We start from the raw sequence: 15,748 nt of genomic DNA, 5'->3' as shown, positions 1-15,748 counted from the left end.
GGTCGCCCAGCTCCTTCAACTGCATCCTCTTAGCAATAACAAACTGTCAGAATTATAGCCTACTGACTGATGGGGGAACTATTCTTGGCGCATACAGAACCAGCTCCTCTGAAGATCAGAAAGTGTTGAAGGTCTTTTCAACGTTCTATGAGCAATGTGAGATTTCTGGTGCTTTTAATAATGGTATGTTATTCATAGTTCATCGTAAAAAGACTTTGAAATAAAGTTTAGCATGGGTTAGAAGCTCTAAAAATATCATCGTAAATCAGCGATCAGTTGAACAGCGGTGTAATCGTAAAGATTTTATCTACGCGACTAAGAGGATCTTTTCCACGTCCAAGTTTACTATAGTGCTGGAATGCCAGTAAGGATAATGGTCAGAACGAGTATTATGTTTGTTATGGTGAGACTGGGAACAATCCTTTTGTTCTGATACTCGATGTCCATTTCTGAAAGAGACACCAGATTCAGTCCAGAACATCATCTCAGGCTGGGGCAGGCGAACCAAACATATGTTTAAATAGTACAATAATTTGTAGGACCTAAACATACATTCGAAAGAGCTATGATACGTTTCTAATTGAGAACAACCTCGAAGCCTCCTTTGAGACCAGCGTAGGGTAAGTTGAAGCCTTATCTTATCCATCAAACCGCCTCATTCCGCAAGCGCTCAGCTACCCACCTCTCCGACCTACCAACCAATGACTGTCTCACAGTCCCTGATAATCCCTACCAAGCTAGAGGGTTGCAACTTGCGTGTCAAACTGGGCTCACAGGCTTGATGCCCTTGCTTTGGATTCTATGAGTTACTCGCAATGTTTACATAAGCAGCATTGCCTACCTATTGTTGTTCACGCGATCCGACGCATCCCAAATACTAATCTAGGTGCACCCAGAACAAGCATGAACTCACCATGAGCGATTCAGCGCCTGAACGATCAGGAACACTGATTCCAAGCGACACAAGACCGAACAAGAAACGCAAGCGAAACGATGCCGACGTACTTGATCAAACTTCTCATTCCACAGTTTCCACTTCCCTATCGATCCCATCCCGGCAGTTGGAGCCAGAGATGATGGGGGACAATCCACCACACTCTGAACCATCGGGGCCAGAAAACATTCCACCCCAAGCCCTGGTTGAATCACAAGACCTTGAATCCGTCCCACAGGCAAATGCCGACTAGTCTTAAGGCTCTTTACATGCGTCTCCTGCCCTTCCAGAGAGATAAAAACATCATGCCCCGAAGCTGCAAGGTCAGTAAAGATATCTCTTACGATGTATGCATTTTGACACGCCTGTTACAGGAAACCTTTTCGTGGCGATACCGGCCTCTTTACCAGACACTGGATGATGATGCATACTATGACCGACCTGGCTTTGGGCCAGAGTCCGCTTAACAGCTTCTTGCCGATGTTGACAAGATCATCAGAAAGGCGCACAAGTGCCATAGTCGGCAGTACGACCAAGCGGGGTGGAATAACCTCGTTCATACACCGATCATCGATGCCGCTACCAAAGATGTTGGTCATGGGATAGGCCATTGGCATCTGGACTTTATGCCATGGTAGGTATCCGAAGCGCCATGGCGTTCTAAGCCACCGAACTAACTTGGTCTGCAGTGAAAGAGCTGCCGTTGCCCCTTCCTATGAGCGCGAGCTGGCAGTCAGGCCCCGTGTTGATTACATGTTTTTCATGGTCCCGTACTCCGACGACGGTAAAGGTTTACTCAACCTTCACTCAACCCTTGATGAGATCACCAACTTCACGAATTACCGGCCGATATACAAGTACCCTATCAATTTGAGCATCAAGTCCAAGGACCCTCACGGTGAAGATCCCGTCAGCCCCGAGCATCACTTGGCAGCTTAGCAAACAGCCCAGTGGAAGCATCTTGGCTTGGCGATCGGTGACGAAATTGCCCAGCTGGAGTTCATGCCCGGTATCATTGTGGAAGGTCACGAGTGGAAGTTTGTTGCGACCACATTTCAAGACGGGAAGGTGGTAAGTACATGAGTGTGTTCAGCTATGCAGGTTCTGACATCATGTGACAGACCCTCTGGTCAAGCCTTTCAATAGGTTCAACGACTACACAGCTGGGCGTCCTTCGCATAATGGCCAGTATCAAAGAAACCAGCAAATGGATCTTGAATGAGTTTTGGCCGTGGTATAAGGCCAATGGCCTTGACTGGTTGATGAGATAAGCTACTCAAGGGAAAGGATACTGGTGGTAAATGTTATTGGGTTAAGAAAGTCAGGCAGAAAAGGAGGTCTCGACCTTGAAAGTACAGTAGTAGTCTTACCTGATCCCTAAAGATGTATCAGGTTGACCGTGGAGCGCTTATCAACGTTGCGTAACTCCCAATACATAGGCCTACAATCTATCAGAATGTTTGTCTAGCCACTGTCACGTCTTGTTTTACGTCTCAAGTTCGATGCTGAGTCAGCATCTTAGCTCGTCACAAGTCTCCGTTATGCCGAGGCTAAAATCCCCTCCTAGCATGACCAACAACCAGCTTCAGAGTCATGAACTGGGAGACACAGTCCTTTATCATCAGTCTGCCATCTGCTTCTAATCCCGATTGAGCCACTATGACGAACTCATCATTCTTGACGCCGATAATCATCGGCGTAGGCGAAATCCGACAAAAGGACTTCGTGCTCGAACATTGCCTTGAACCAGCTGCGCTCATGCTATCAGCGATCCGCGACGCGTCAAAGGACTCTACAATTGCTGTTGCAAAGCACATACAGTCTATCTATGCTGTACCGCCTTGGTCCTGGAACTACGAGAACCTGCCGAAACTTCTGGCGGAAGGGCTTGGTGGTCAGGCGACCGACCTTGCAGTTGCTAACCATGGAGGAAACACGCCTGCCGCGCTTTGTGATTTAGCGGCTGCGAAGGTTGCGAGAGGAGAAACGAATATGGCTGTTGTAACAGGAGGAGAAGCGTTGGCCTCGTGTATGTGCCGGGTATATCAATGGGCGAGATGCTATTGCTGACGTATTTGTAGTATTCGCCTGTCAAAAGGCTGGACGTATGCCTCCGCCAGGATGGACTGATATGGATACTAATGCTAAGCGATACAGTCCAGGAGACACTTCTCTCATGCAAGGTACGACTGATGGGCGGGCGTAATTGAACGAAGATACTGACTAGTTGTAGGAGCTGGCGCCACGCACTCCATTGGTAATCCGATCCAAGTGTACCCTCTGTACGAAAACGCATACCGAAAACATTATGAGCAAACTTACTCAGAGAATCATCATGAGTCCGCAGCGCTCTACACTAAGTTTGACAAGATAGCGTGTCGACATCCGAATAGTTGGAGAGCAGGCGAAACCCCTCGGCATATTGACGCTATCAAGACCGTGAGCAAGGATAATAGAATGATATGCACGCCCTGTACGTCGGCTCATGTGATTGATTGACTATCTGCTAACTTGTCAGATCCATTGTTGATGAATGCATTCAACGGTGTCAACCTAGCTGCTGCATGCATCATCACTTCAACCGAGTATGCTACGAAACTCGGGGTGCCTCGAGAGAAATGGGTTTATCTCACTGGTGGAGCTGGTTCAAACGATAGTTCAGACTGTAAGGTACTTTGGATGTTGTTCCCTGGCAATTGCTAACGTACCATGTTTCACAGTTTGGGAACGATCGAACTTCTACTCAAGCCCTGCCATTGAATATTCCATCGACAACGCCCTCAAATCTGCCAGTCTGACCAAAGACGAAATTGACTGCTACGACTTCTACTCGTTAGTCGCACGAGCCTAGCTACGAGGGTTACGCTGATAACTGAACAGGTGTTTTCCTATCGTGCCGAAGATTGCATGCAAGCATGTCGGGCTCGACTTGTTGGAACCAAAGAAGCCAATTACACTCGTCGGCGGTTTGACGTCATTCGGCGGCGCGGGCAACAATTATTCACTCCACGTAAGTCCCCTCTGCCCATTTATACGATCTCCTCTGACGACACAATAGGCTATTGCTGAGATGGCTAGGGTTATACGTCATGGCAAGTATCAGAACGGTCTAGTCCTTGCCAACGGCGGCGTCCTATCTTGGCAGCACGCAATCTGCCTTTCTGCCCAACCGAAGAGAGACGGTTCGCCCTACAAGAGCGCAAAAATCCTTGACAACGGTCAAGAGTCACAAGGTCCAGTATTCACTGCGAGGGCAGAGGGCGAAGCTATCATCGAGGTACGTGAACTCTGTTCGAGTTCTGGCTTATCTATCTAACACGATTTTAGACATACACCGTGGACCATGATCGAAGTGGTCCAAAGCTAGGCCATGTCGTAGGAAGGCTTACCGAGACTGGGCAGAGGTTCATCGCAAACCATGCTGATGAGTTCACTTTATCGGCTCTTGTTAGTAACCAGACGGAGCCCATCGGTGTGAAGGGCTTTGTTGAGGTTGGATCAGATGGTAGGAACCTCTTTACGATTCGACCAAGTGTTAAGCTTTAGTTTAGTCTTTCAAAAACGATGGGGTAAGTCAAGAGTTTATCAGACAAAAGAGAGGGCGATAAATTCATCGATCTATCAACAAATAAAACAGACAGCGATACAGTATTGACAGTACAAACTTGCGCGCGAAATACAATACAATGTCCAGAGATTCTCATGCCACCCATTCTTCCTCCTGCATTCCCTTACTCTCGTTCCATCCAGTCGGTCTTACTTGCGGCGAGGGCGCAATACTCGGTCGCTGGTTTGAGTCTCCTCTTCAGCCTTTCTCTTCTTCGAGGGAGCCTCGGTCTTGACCTTGCAAGCAGCCGCAGCCAGCTGGGCTTTGCGACACTCCAGTCTTCGGTCCCTGGCCTCAGCTTCCTTCTCAATCTTCCCCTTCTTCGATTGAGCCTCAGCCCTCACTTCGGCAAGTCGGGCTTCATCGTGGAGTTTGCTTGCGGTCGCGAGCTTCATAGCTTGATCGGGGTCTTCGAGCTCCAGCCCCTCCAGGATATGGTTTCGGAAAATTCGCAGGACAGTGGGGAGCGAGCGCTGCCCGGTCTCCCAAGACGGAGGGTACTCTTCCTCATCTTCGAGAGGAGCCGTACCAAAGGCCAGATATTTGGCGGCTACCAGGTCGGGTTCGGGGATTGTCGAGGCAAAGATATAGGTGAGGTTCATTTGGTCCTTCTCGAATTTGTCGCGGAAGTTGACGAGTTGGCGGGCGCGCTGAAGCAGGCGCTCGTACTTGGTGAGCCAAGTCATGATGAAGGTGGATGGTTTAGTTGAGTGGTAGTTGTTATAGTGTTGCCTAGGCGGTTGTAGTTGTGGTTGTTGCTGGTTGTTCTCAGTGTTGCAATTTGCAGTGGAAAGTGCGGTTGTTGCGAGATCCAAAGACGCTGGATCAACAGGTTTAAATATGTCTGGACGCGACGGTGATCGTTCGCCTCATTTCTACCTGTACAGTCAGTCTCCTGTCACCTGTCATTTTGTTGCTCAGAATACTGGTTGATAAAAAAGGAGGCGTTTCTAGAACAGGGTTATGAACAAAGACTGAACGTGGTAACAGGCAATGGTCTCACAATTGAGACTCAGTAATCAGCGTTAATAAAGAGCCGATTGCGTACTCCCTGTATTCTGAGCAGCCTTACAACGGTTAATATTGTCTTATGCTTTTGTTACAGTCAGGGCTAGTCATTCTCAATAAAGCGTTGCCTCATTCTCAGCCCTGTTGTTGAAGTTAACAATACACATATGCGGCCTGAAAGAACGGACCAATTCTCAGTCTTTATTCACCGCCATGCTGTAAGGATTCCTTTCCCACTTCACTCATGGGCTTTTTCTTCGGCACAGTTCAAGACAATAACAGAGGATTACATATCATATTTTCGTCTTTGTGGTGGTTTGGCTTGTGGCGTTTACTATGGAGCCTGAGGCCATGAACTTAGCGGTCTAACGTGACAACAAAGGCTCCAGGAGGAAGAGTCAAAATGTCCGCTGGGCTAGAGCGTTGGGAATATCGGTCGTTACATTCGGGATGCGACAAGTTCATGACATATGCGAATACGGGCTCCTGTTACGCGTATTTTTATCGCCTTGGAGCTTAGGACATGACTTGTCGTTTAGTCCTTGAAGCCTGACCAATAACGCCTCAGATAAGTTTCTGCATCCCATTTCACGGAGATAATTGACATTCGTGTTGTCCTGTGTCTTATGTCGATCTTGCTTTATTTTGCGGCAGCTTCCCCGGGACGTAACCATCACCCCGCAGTGAGCACGAGCGGTTCCCCGCATCGTGTTGTTGATCTACCTCTACCTACTTAACCTTAACGGAGACAACCATGCGCACCTATGAGAAGCGTTTCCATCCGTGTAGAAGAACTGAAGATCGTATGTCTTCGACTAAAAAGCTGCAAAATTTCGTTTATCACTAGCCGCACCTATTGAAACCTGGTCATTATGTCATAAAACTACTCTCATTATTCCAAGGTTACATCCATAAACTTCTGACTTACCATCAACGAAAACCTGCTCCAAAACTGACTTCATCCGGATATTGTGGATATATAAATACAGCAATGGGCGACTCAACCCCAGCGGTGCATGATCGACGCGGTATAGGTCACTACAAAGGTCCCATAGCCATCGCAATGTCAGCACTCGCTCTCACGGCACTTCTCGCCGGTATCGGCGGCACGTCCGGCAAGACGGTCAAATCCCCCACGCCGCCCATGGGCTGGAACTCTTACAACCATTACAACTGCTTTCCCAATGAGGAGATCATCAAGATCAACGCCAAGGGGCTGGTCGATCTGGGATTCTTGGATCTCGGTTACAGCATCGTTACTGTGGACTGTGGATGGCCGTCAAGGGATCGGGATAGTGAGGGGAGACTTCAATGGAATGAGACTTTGTTCCCTTCTGGCCCAAAGGCACTGGGCGAGTATATCCATGATTTGGGTCTGGAATTCGGTCTCTACTCTGGAGCTGGATACCTCCAATGTGGTTCCGAGGATATTCCTGCCTCCTTGGGTGCGTGCCCAATCCGCTTTCTTGTTAGAGTCGGCAACTAACTGGAAGTCAGGATACGAAGAGATTGACGCAAAGTCATTTGCCGAATGGGGAGGCGATACTCTCAAGTAGGGCCCACCAAATTCATTTCCTAGCATACCAGCTAACCTTCCAAGATACGACAACTGCTATGCCACATCCAAGACCGACATGGTAGACTCCGACTCTGCCGAAGCAAAGAGTCCCGACCGCTTCATCAAGATGGCCGCCGCTATCAACGAGACTGACCGCGACATCCAATACTTCCTCTGCCAATGGGGTATTGGTGAAGATGTTCCGCAATGGTAAGCAGCATGGTCCGATTACCGTACCGTCTCTAACATTCGGTAGGGCTGCTCCACTTGGAAATAGCTGGAGAATGAGCAACGACATTTTCAACGCGTGGAGAGCGATCTGGCGTATCACCAACCAGGCTGTAGCTCACTCCAAGTATAACCGCCCGGGCGCTTTCGCAGACCTGGACATGCTCATGTATGTCTCGCTACTGATAGCCTGATAGCATTGCTAACAAAGTCAGTATCGGTCTCGGTGCTCTCTCTTACGAAGAAGAGCGCTTCCACTTCGGTCTCTGGTCAATGATGAAATCTCCTCTCATAATCGGAGGCGTAATGGACGCCAAACAAATCCCCGCCCACTCGCTCGAAATCATGTCGAACAAAGAAGCCATTGCCATCAACCAAGACTCCCTAGGCCAGGCTGCTGAGCTCGTCATTCGCTACACCGAAGAAGAGTGGGATGTTTGGTCCGGTAATCTGTCGTCCAACCGCAAGGTTCTTGGTATCGCGAACTGGAAGAATGAGACACAGACCGTTGAAGTTGACTTGTCGCTCATTGGTGTTGAGAAGGCTAAGGCTCGCGATGTTTGGGCTCATGAGGACTCCACTGTTGAGGGTACTCAGAAGTTTGAGCTCAAGGCTCATGAGCTACGTCTTCTCGTTCTCTCCGACATTACCCAGGCTGCCAAGCCTAAACCAGTCGCTTATCACGCTGCATCCAAAGCAAGCCTCGAAGGTTCAGCCTCACTCGTCGACTGCAAAGAGAACGAATGTCTACCAGCCAACGAAAAGGTCAAGTCCATCGGCAAAGACGCCAAAGTCACATTCAAGTCCGTCAGCGCACCCAAGGATGGATCGGTCTTTGTTGGCATTGACTACATCAACCACGAGTACCACCACACGATTGGCGACTGGGAGACCAACTCGCGAAACATGTCAATCTCTGTCAACGGAGAAGATGCTAAGCGCTGGGCATTCCCCAATGCTGGCGGTGATTGGTTCGAGAGTGACCGCATGATAGTCCTCCTAGATGGTTTCAGGAAGGGCGGCAACAATACTGTTACCTTCAGTGCCTCAGCTTCTGGAAACTGGGCGCCTGATTTGGTCGGGTTTGAGGTTTTGGCATAGACCTAGATAGAGCGGCAGGCGGTCCGAAAAATAACCAGGACACAGAAGCCTATTGACAAAATGACTTAGATATGCTTGGGCTAAAGCTTAGGGTAGACTATCCTAATCTTTATGACATCCTTAACTAAGTCTCGATTTTTCTTTAACCCACCTGAGCGGGCAATTGGTGGTGATGGTAGCGACTGGGCAGATCAACGTGGCTCAACTCAGCACTTGGAGTCATAGAATGCATCTAATATTCTCAATGCGATACCTATAAGAAGTTGCCACTATATACAAGAAATTTACAACTTAAACCTTAACAGTGAAGTCATATTGTTCCTTCCCACTCAGCTTCTTCTCTGTACCCTTGAACTTGAAGACACCACTGGTCTTCTTCGGCGCTTTAATTGTAACAACCATGTTCTTCTTGTCGCCGCTAAGCTTCCAAGTAACCTCGACTTTGCCCCCAAAGGCAGTCTGTAGACGTCCATGCGCATAGGTCAAGCCCATAGACAGACCATGCTCTGGTCCCACGACCCAGTTTCGGTAGCCGTATCCATCGATACCCTCAGCAGGTCGAAGACCGGCTGCCCATTCCGTGAGGACATACGTAGCTGCGCCGCCCCAAGGGTGACCTAGAGAGGTAAATAAGCCCAAACCTGGGCTGCCGTCATGAAGGACATATTCCCAGCTTGCGCCGCTGGCAGTCTTGATGTTATCGATCATAGGACCCCAGAGTGTATCGATGAGCTTAGAACCACGCTTCTCGGCGCCGGACTCGAAAAGGGCGGGGAGAAGGAAGCCGTTTGTGTTGGGGCTGATGCTAGCGGTAGGTGCATCAGGGTCTGTGCGGGTGTTGTCCAGGTATCCTGGTCCTAGAGCGAGCTTATCCAGAGCCTTGAATGAGCGAGTCGCTTGTGTGCGGCTGGCTGCTTTGCTCGTCGTGCAAAACGCGATACCGTTGACGGAGAAGTCGGTCTCATTCGCAGTTGACAGCTTCCAAACGCCAAGCTCCTCATTCCAGAGGTTCTTGCGAATAGCTTCAATGAGTTTGTCTCCTGCTTGCTTCCATTTCTTCATGGCGCTCTTCTTACCGATCGCTTCGGCGAGCTCGGCCATAGAGTGCAGAGCCTGTGCAGTCATGCAGGAAACGGAAGAGCCAGACTGGGCAGGTCCAGTAAAAGCGCCGTTGAGATGGACCAGCCCGTCGGTCTTGTTGATAGTGCTGACAGACCAGTCAACGACGCGCTCGAAATACTTCCACTCTTGCTTGAGGAGGTCCAGGTCGTTGCTGGATTGGATGTAGTAGTACAGCGACAAAAGGCCAAGGAGTTGGTAATCCTCCAAACCATAGTTGTCAGTGAAGATTGTGATGTTGGCTTGGTATCCGAGCGGGGCGCTCATACTGAACAGCCCCTCCTCATTCTGGGTCGGGATAAGGGACTCGAAGGTTCCACGCTGAAGGTCGAACCGAGAAGTGCTGACACCGATGATACGCGAGGTATGATAGTAGTCTCCGAGCCAGATGAGACGATCACGCTTGGGTCCATCAAGACAAGCCGCGAATAGGTTCTCTCTGACACCATACTCGTCGAGGATATTGTCAGACTTCAGACTGCTCTCATAGACGACCTTTCCAAGATCGTCATCATGGACCCTGACATTACGGTAGTAAGCCTTCTGATCCTGATACGCACCCAGGCCGAAGCGACCAGTCAGGGTAATGGGCTTCATCTGTCCTCTGAACAAGACGCGGTACGAAGTAAGCGACATGTTGAAGACCTTGGCGTCGTTGATGTAGGCGCTGAGATAGCCATTCTTGAGTGTTGTTCGGATTTTGTACCACTCGTTCTCGTGAACGGGGAATGGGAGGTCGAAGGTCTTGAGAAGGTAGGTGGGTAGGGTGGTTTGGTTGACTTGACCCCAGCCGGAAGTGACTTGGAGTGTGTTGCGAGGGGAGAGGGTATAGTTGTGGTTCTTGAAGGTGGTCGCTTTGGGCAGGTCTCCAGTGATCTGAAGACCGATGCCACCACCCTTTCCGATTTCCCAAGCCTGTCGAAAGTCAGTCTCTCACTATGTCAGTGTGGTGGGTAATGACTTACAACACCATACCAAAGACCGCCTCTCTGGATCTTGGTCTCAAACTCCAGAGTATGGTTCCCAACAAGAGGAGACTCCTCGCTCTGAATGGGTCTCAGTGACTCAATCAAAGCACCATTCTCAGCATCGACGCGCCATGACGGAGGCTGGCTCCCCTGCTCCAGACAAGAAGACTGTGCACCCCTCACACCCACCTTCCAGATCTCATTGAGCCTCTTGTCGCTACACTCAAAGAAACCCGGCTCTTGGTCAGGATCGACGTTAGGAAAGGTAGCATGAAACCCAACGTTGTCAAACTTGATGCTCGCCTCATTCACAAGTCTAAGAGACTCCCATCGCTGACCACCTTGTGTGAGAAACGCGTTATAGCGGCCAGCCTTTGTGATATTGAGGGTTTCGATGCGGAAGTTATTGCTGAGTTGGTTGCCGTAGAGGAGTGGGCCGTCACTGAAAGGCTCGTTTAGGCCGCGCCATTCCTCCGCGTATTTTAGTTCGATTTGGGCGGGGCCACTGAGGGACTTGACGTCGAAGAATGGGACTCCGCCGACAATGTGACCGTAGTCGAGAACTGCGACGGGGTTCTTGTTGTCGAGAGTAAAGCTTTTGAATGGCTTGGTTTTGTAGGCTGGCTTTGAGCCTAAGGCAAGACCTTTGGGAAGGAATGGCTCGTCGCCGCTGGGAATGAGTTAGCATAGTTCTTCAACCAGTTCTGCCATTGAGGTCAATACTCACGTTGCATCAGCAAAGCCCGCTGCTCCCAGCAGGATGACACCAAGAAGCTTCAAACCTGACAACATGACGAATGATCCTGTGCTGTTATCCCATCCTCACTTCATCAGAGATCCATTGAAGTTTTATTCTGATCGATCGGCAGGTCATAGGCTCGGTACGCTTCGGCTCGGAATCTAATCGAGGGGAAGAAGCCATCGTGGAGTCACATCGTCGCTTGGCGCTATTCTTGCCGTGGGCTAAAAATGTTGGTCGAAGCTCGAGATCGTCATTTCGGTGGTTAATAACCCGACGATCGTCGCTTCCCCGGATTCATGATGCACCGACCACTGAGAAGGCCCGATGTTACCCCGCGTTACAGATGCTAGTGCGATGCCATGGACGCGAAGTTACCCTACATCCGAGCTGTGAAATTGTCGGGAATTCCGATGAGGGGTTGTCAGTTCAGGAAAGGGTTCTCATGAAATTGGAAGGTACTTTTGGAATAACAATTTCCATTGTCATTTTTTCTTAGTCTTTGTATAAGGTAGGGTGAACAAAGCCATACGTTCAACACTTAACTAATGCTGATGGTATGAACACTAGACGCTGCAACATTCTAGACACGAACAAAACCATTACAAATGCCAAAGACCCTGGGATGAGCGAAAGTACAGGCACCCCAGAAACAGAATAACCTCTGGAACAGAACAATTTAATTATTTGTATGATCTGAAAGAATAAATGCTGCTAAGAACAACGAAGCGCTGGACAGAACATGCTTATCGATACGAGTTGTTATCGATTAGAGACGTCACAGCCAATTACAATTTAAATCACACCCACAGCCGACCCACTTCCGGACCCAAAAACGCCAAAAAAGAATCTCCCCGAAACCTGGATCGAACAAGTGACCTTTCGATGACATATAACAATTACAGTCGAACGCTCTTCCAGCTGAGCTATTCGGGGATGATCTCCGAGACGGAGGAATAGCTATTGCTTGTTGGGATGCCGGTTTGCAATTAGCATATATAGTCGTTGCCAGAATCACATCGCTGCTGCGACAAACATTTTCGCTTCAGTTCTGTCGCGTTCGTGGCATTCGTTGACATGGAGCGAGCGACTGGGGAAGAGGGTCTTTTCCAGCTTGGATGTCTGTGCCTCGGCCATCCAAATGCCAATGCGACAGTGAGGTGGTCTGATGGGATGTGCACTGGCCATCGAGAGACGCGATCACCTAAAGTGGCAGCTGCTAGGCCCAGCTAGAGCGATTGCGCCCGTTGGATGGACTTGAACAAACCATCTGTGACATCTATGATGCAAAAACAGCTGGCAAAAAATGAGATAACACGCTGAAAGCCCAGAATGTTCTTGTCAATAGCGCAAGGTAGATGTAAAAAAAGCAAAAAAAAGATATTCGTAGCTAGCAGCTACTGGTTTCGATCCAGTGACCTCCGGGTTATGAGCCCGGCTGAGGAATTGTTAGTGTGAAATTTGGTACACAAGATTCGAGTAACATACCGCGCTTCCACTGCGCCAAGCTGCTTTTGTCGCTTTACTTTGCCACTTGCATTTACAATCTATGAACCCTACCCAGCTTGCCCTGTGGCCCTGCTTTACCTCCGTAGGTAGGTACCATCTCCATCAACTGTAGGTACTCACCACATTAAACTCGACTCGTTCTCCCAATTAATTTCTTGCAAGGCCGCGATTCAATTTTTCTTCATGTCAGTTTAATTATGTTCTTTTAATTTATACCACAAAAATGGACTTTACTTCATTTGAACATTCACGCTGTAAAGGCCATGCTACAATTGCTGATGCGTTCATTTGCGGGCGCATCGCCAAGAGCTATCAAGGAAGGTAGCAACCGATTGACATTGCGATCTATTTTCGCATCAACAGATCGATCTACGCGACACCGGCTGAAAACTAGATCCTTCGGCAAACAATGGTTCATTCTCGGATGTCTCCTGTCTTTGAACCGGCTCGTTGGTTTAAACACTGACTCGTACCAAATCCCCAGTGGATCCTCGGAATTGTTTTTGCGGAGGAGGAGACGATAAAAATCAGGGGATTATTGAACCCCTTTCTTTGACCACGTGGAGTCAGTACGTTTTTGTTATCTAACGGATGCATGTATGCGTCACTGCGCCTCCACGATTAATGTTGACATCGGACGATGGCGGTTAGATTCCGTTGGTGTACGGACGTACGGAGCCGAGAGCTTCCAGAAGAACCACTTGACTAAGAACTTGTTCCCGAAAATGACTGATCATACGAGATGTTTGACTCGAGAAGGCATCCAAAACTATTGATACAAACCATGACCTGACCTTACCTTTACCGATAATTAGGCGATCTGATAGGCCGCGACAAAGCTGGGGTATCGCTGTACAAAGCTATAAAGCCGACCAATATCCAGTCGGATAAGGACTCGGCAAGTCCATAAGATTGTGCAATCTCAGTGACAAACAAGCTATTATCAAATAGACCCAACGAGTGACACATCCATTTATGGTGTCTCGTCTTTCTTTCCCCGGAGATTCCACTCCATCCACTAAACCGTTTTTCGCTGCTGCAAACGGCCGCCCGCTCTGGTGATCAGCCGAGTCATGGAATGCGCCACAACGAAGCAATCCGGTTGGACACGGGGTAGCGTCTGTGTCTTAGGGCCTACTTTAGGACTGGCACAGGAGGTCTACTAGTGTAAACTCTATTGATGAGCCAAAATGATGCGACGACCTTGATCCTCTTCCATGCAGGGTCCAAACCTTTCAGGTAATAAAAGTGACCTAATGGGATTGATATCCTTGCTTTGTCTCACATGCCATGTGAAAGACGAGACATGTAGAGAAAAATCTGTCTGCGTCTGGTCTTCAGATGAACTCTGATCAAAAAGCCCAGGCATGAAAAGGCGGCTCGAGACTGAGACACATACCAGCCAGAGTTGATGCATCGGGGATGAAACGACAGCTACCCGCTTCTCAATGACGTTAGTGGACAACTCTCAGCTGGTGTCACTATCACCTCAGCCCACCCACATCAAGAGGCCAGAGCTAAATTCTGGATCTAGACTAACTTTAACCCCTGTAAACGAAGGATCTAGCGAAAAAGCCATTCATAGTGCAGTCGCTCCCTACCTTAGAAGTAGGTCCCGAGTAACTGGACATAAGATCAGCGCATGTACCTTAACCGAAAGTCGATCTCCCTTGCTTTCGGTTCCTTCCATTTGTTCTGTCACATTTTTGATCACCTCGCGGCGATAGCTGCATCAGTTAATTCGCCATGGATTACTTTGAGGTGTGCTGGTCTATCTTTAGCACCATCTGTTTGGTTAATGTCTTCTTTGGTATCCTGGTTTGCGAAATCACCACATTTACTGTCTTGGCTGCTGTACCGATCTTTTCATCTGCTGCGGGTGCTATCGCGAACGGTCTCTGCTATTATGTGTACTACAATGATCACCCTCTTGTCAATGAGGTGGTAGCCGCTGTGTTTGCCGATTTCTTCTGGCTGGTACGTTTACTTCAATTGATATCGCTGATGCGCTTACTTACACGCTCAATAGTTACAAGAAGGAAGTCTGTTGCTTTACAGTTATATCATCCTCGAACGAGTCCTCCGCCCGACCCAATGGCGCATCTTCAGTATCGTCTTCTGGACTTTGATGGCTTTGACCGCCATCTCCAGAGTCTTCATCGCCGTTTACCGCGCCAAATTCCTCATCGAAGGCGTGCACGAGTACGAAGTCATCATCAATTATCTACATATCGGATACTTTACATTCATGGCTATTTCAGAATGTCTCAGCGCCTATTTCCTTGTCGTCATTTTCGCTTCCGCTAAGAACTCGAGTATGAATGCGGCACTTAAAGTCGGTCTCTTGCGATACCTCACACGCAGTACTGAAATGCGTGTTGCTTTCTTGGCTTTAATTGGAGTCGTTCGAACTATCATCCACCCATTCCAGACACCGGGACAAAAGGCTGTCAATATTGCCAGTCAACTCGATCGATTTCTCTACGCCCTATTTTGTCTCTATCCCATCGTTCTTTAGTAAGTGACTCGTGCTTCCACTGCCGACGAAGCTAACCTGGTTACTAGTTTTGATACCCTTGCTTCCAAACTACGATTCAACGAGGACCGATCCATCTATACCCACAGCGATCAGGCCGGCAATCCCACCCGTTATGGTATGAACACTCAAACGAGATGTTACACTACTACAAAATCCAACTATGCGTCCAAGATGTATGGCGGAAACGATCCTATCCAGGAAGGAAACAATTCACAGGAACAAATTGTGCAGCCAGATGGATCAACTAGGTCAGGTGTTTCGGAGACGGAATTGGAAGACATGGATGTTGAAGGACTCGTTATCAGGAAGACTACCGAGGTCACTGTTTCATAATGCGGATTGGCCCGAAATATACGATTAAATACTCTCCATATCATAATTAGATAATCACAAAGCAATTTACTCATAAAGACCGCGATATCTACCAGATATCAACCA

General features: G+C 48.7%; 5 protein-coding genes and 2 non-coding genes across 7 annotated transcripts; 4 read left to right on the top strand and 3 right to left on the bottom strand.

The window, feature by feature from the left end:
* Nucleotides 1-1,239: 1,239 nt before the first annotated feature.
* Nucleotides 1,240-2,320, top strand: B0J16DRAFT_401651 (uncharacterized protein; the record flags this gene model as incomplete). Its single annotated transcript, XM_046132585.1, has 6 exons — nucleotides 1,240-1,257; nucleotides 1,309-1,391; nucleotides 1,434-1,568; nucleotides 1,624-1,832; nucleotides 1,881-2,005; nucleotides 2,056-2,320. The coding sequence occupies 6 exons, from the start codon at nucleotides 1,240-1,242 to the stop codon at nucleotides 2,203-2,205; spliced, it is 720 nt and encodes a 239-aa protein (XP_045981782.1). The 3' UTR covers nucleotides 2,206-2,320.
* Nucleotides 2,321-2,510: 190 nt separating this feature from the next.
* B0J16DRAFT_373823 (uncharacterized protein) lies at nucleotides 2,511-5,560 on the top strand (the record flags this gene model as incomplete). The annotated part of the gene is made up of 11 exons (XM_046130554.1): nucleotides 2,511-2,963; nucleotides 3,016-3,117; nucleotides 3,168-3,407; nucleotides 3,453-3,599; nucleotides 3,655-3,766; nucleotides 3,815-3,944; nucleotides 3,993-4,211; nucleotides 4,262-4,439; nucleotides 4,629-5,213; nucleotides 5,314-5,427; nucleotides 5,532-5,560. The coding sequence occupies exons 1-11, from the start codon at nucleotides 2,594-2,596 to the stop codon at nucleotides 5,558-5,560; spliced, it is 2,226 nt and encodes a 741-aa protein (XP_045981781.1). The 5' UTR covers nucleotides 2,511-2,593.
* Nucleotides 5,561-6,612: 1,052 nt separating this feature from the next.
* B0J16DRAFT_307631 (glycoside hydrolase superfamily) lies at nucleotides 6,613-8,438 on the top strand (the record flags this gene model as incomplete). The annotated part of the gene is made up of 5 exons (XM_046124838.1): nucleotides 6,613-6,994; nucleotides 7,047-7,101; nucleotides 7,150-7,317; nucleotides 7,364-7,504; nucleotides 7,551-8,438. 5 exons carry the CDS (start codon nucleotides 6,613-6,615, stop codon nucleotides 8,434-8,436), a joined length of 1,632 nt encoding a protein of 543 aa, XP_045981780.1.
* Nucleotides 8,439-8,727: 289 nt separating this feature from the next.
* B0J16DRAFT_386403 (Six-hairpin glycosidase-like protein) lies at nucleotides 8,728-11,315 on the bottom strand (the record flags this gene model as incomplete). The annotated part of the gene is made up of 3 exons (XM_046131568.1): nucleotides 8,728-10,470; nucleotides 10,521-11,193; nucleotides 11,251-11,315. The coding sequence occupies 3 exons, from the start codon at nucleotides 11,313-11,315 to the stop codon at nucleotides 8,728-8,730; spliced, it is 2,481 nt and encodes an 826-aa protein (XP_045981779.1).
* A 798-nt stretch (nucleotides 11,316-12,113) lies between these two features.
* On the bottom strand, nucleotides 12,114-12,198 carry B0J16DRAFT_t183. The gene has a single exon. It is a non-coding gene; the product is annotated as a tRNA-Tyr (tRNA).
* Nucleotides 12,199-12,653: 455 nt separating this feature from the next.
* On the bottom strand, nucleotides 12,654-12,775 carry B0J16DRAFT_t182. The gene has a single exon. It is a non-coding gene; the product is annotated as a tRNA-Ser (tRNA).
* A 1,628-nt stretch (nucleotides 12,776-14,403) lies between these two features.
* Nucleotides 14,404-15,725, top strand: B0J16DRAFT_345693 (uncharacterized protein). The gene is made up of 3 exons (XM_046128309.1): nucleotides 14,404-14,748; nucleotides 14,801-15,288; nucleotides 15,337-15,725. Exons 1-3 carry the CDS (start codon nucleotides 14,518-14,520, stop codon nucleotides 15,641-15,643), a joined length of 1,026 nt encoding a protein of 341 aa, XP_045981778.1. The 5' UTR covers nucleotides 14,404-14,517; the 3' UTR covers nucleotides 15,644-15,725.
* The last annotated feature ends 23 nt before the right edge of the window (nucleotides 15,726-15,748 follow it).

This window comes from Fusarium flagelliforme (assembly GCF_020744385.1).
Source record: "Fusarium flagelliforme strain FIESC 12 MPI-CAGE-AA-0113 chromosome Unknown B0J16scaffold_5, whole genome shotgun sequence".
Classification (NCBI taxonomy): domain Eukaryota; kingdom Fungi; phylum Ascomycota; class Sordariomycetes; order Hypocreales; family Nectriaceae; genus Fusarium; species Fusarium flagelliforme.
The sequence above is the reverse complement of the archived record's forward strand: the minus strand, read 5'-3'. Positions and strand labels throughout refer to the sequence as shown.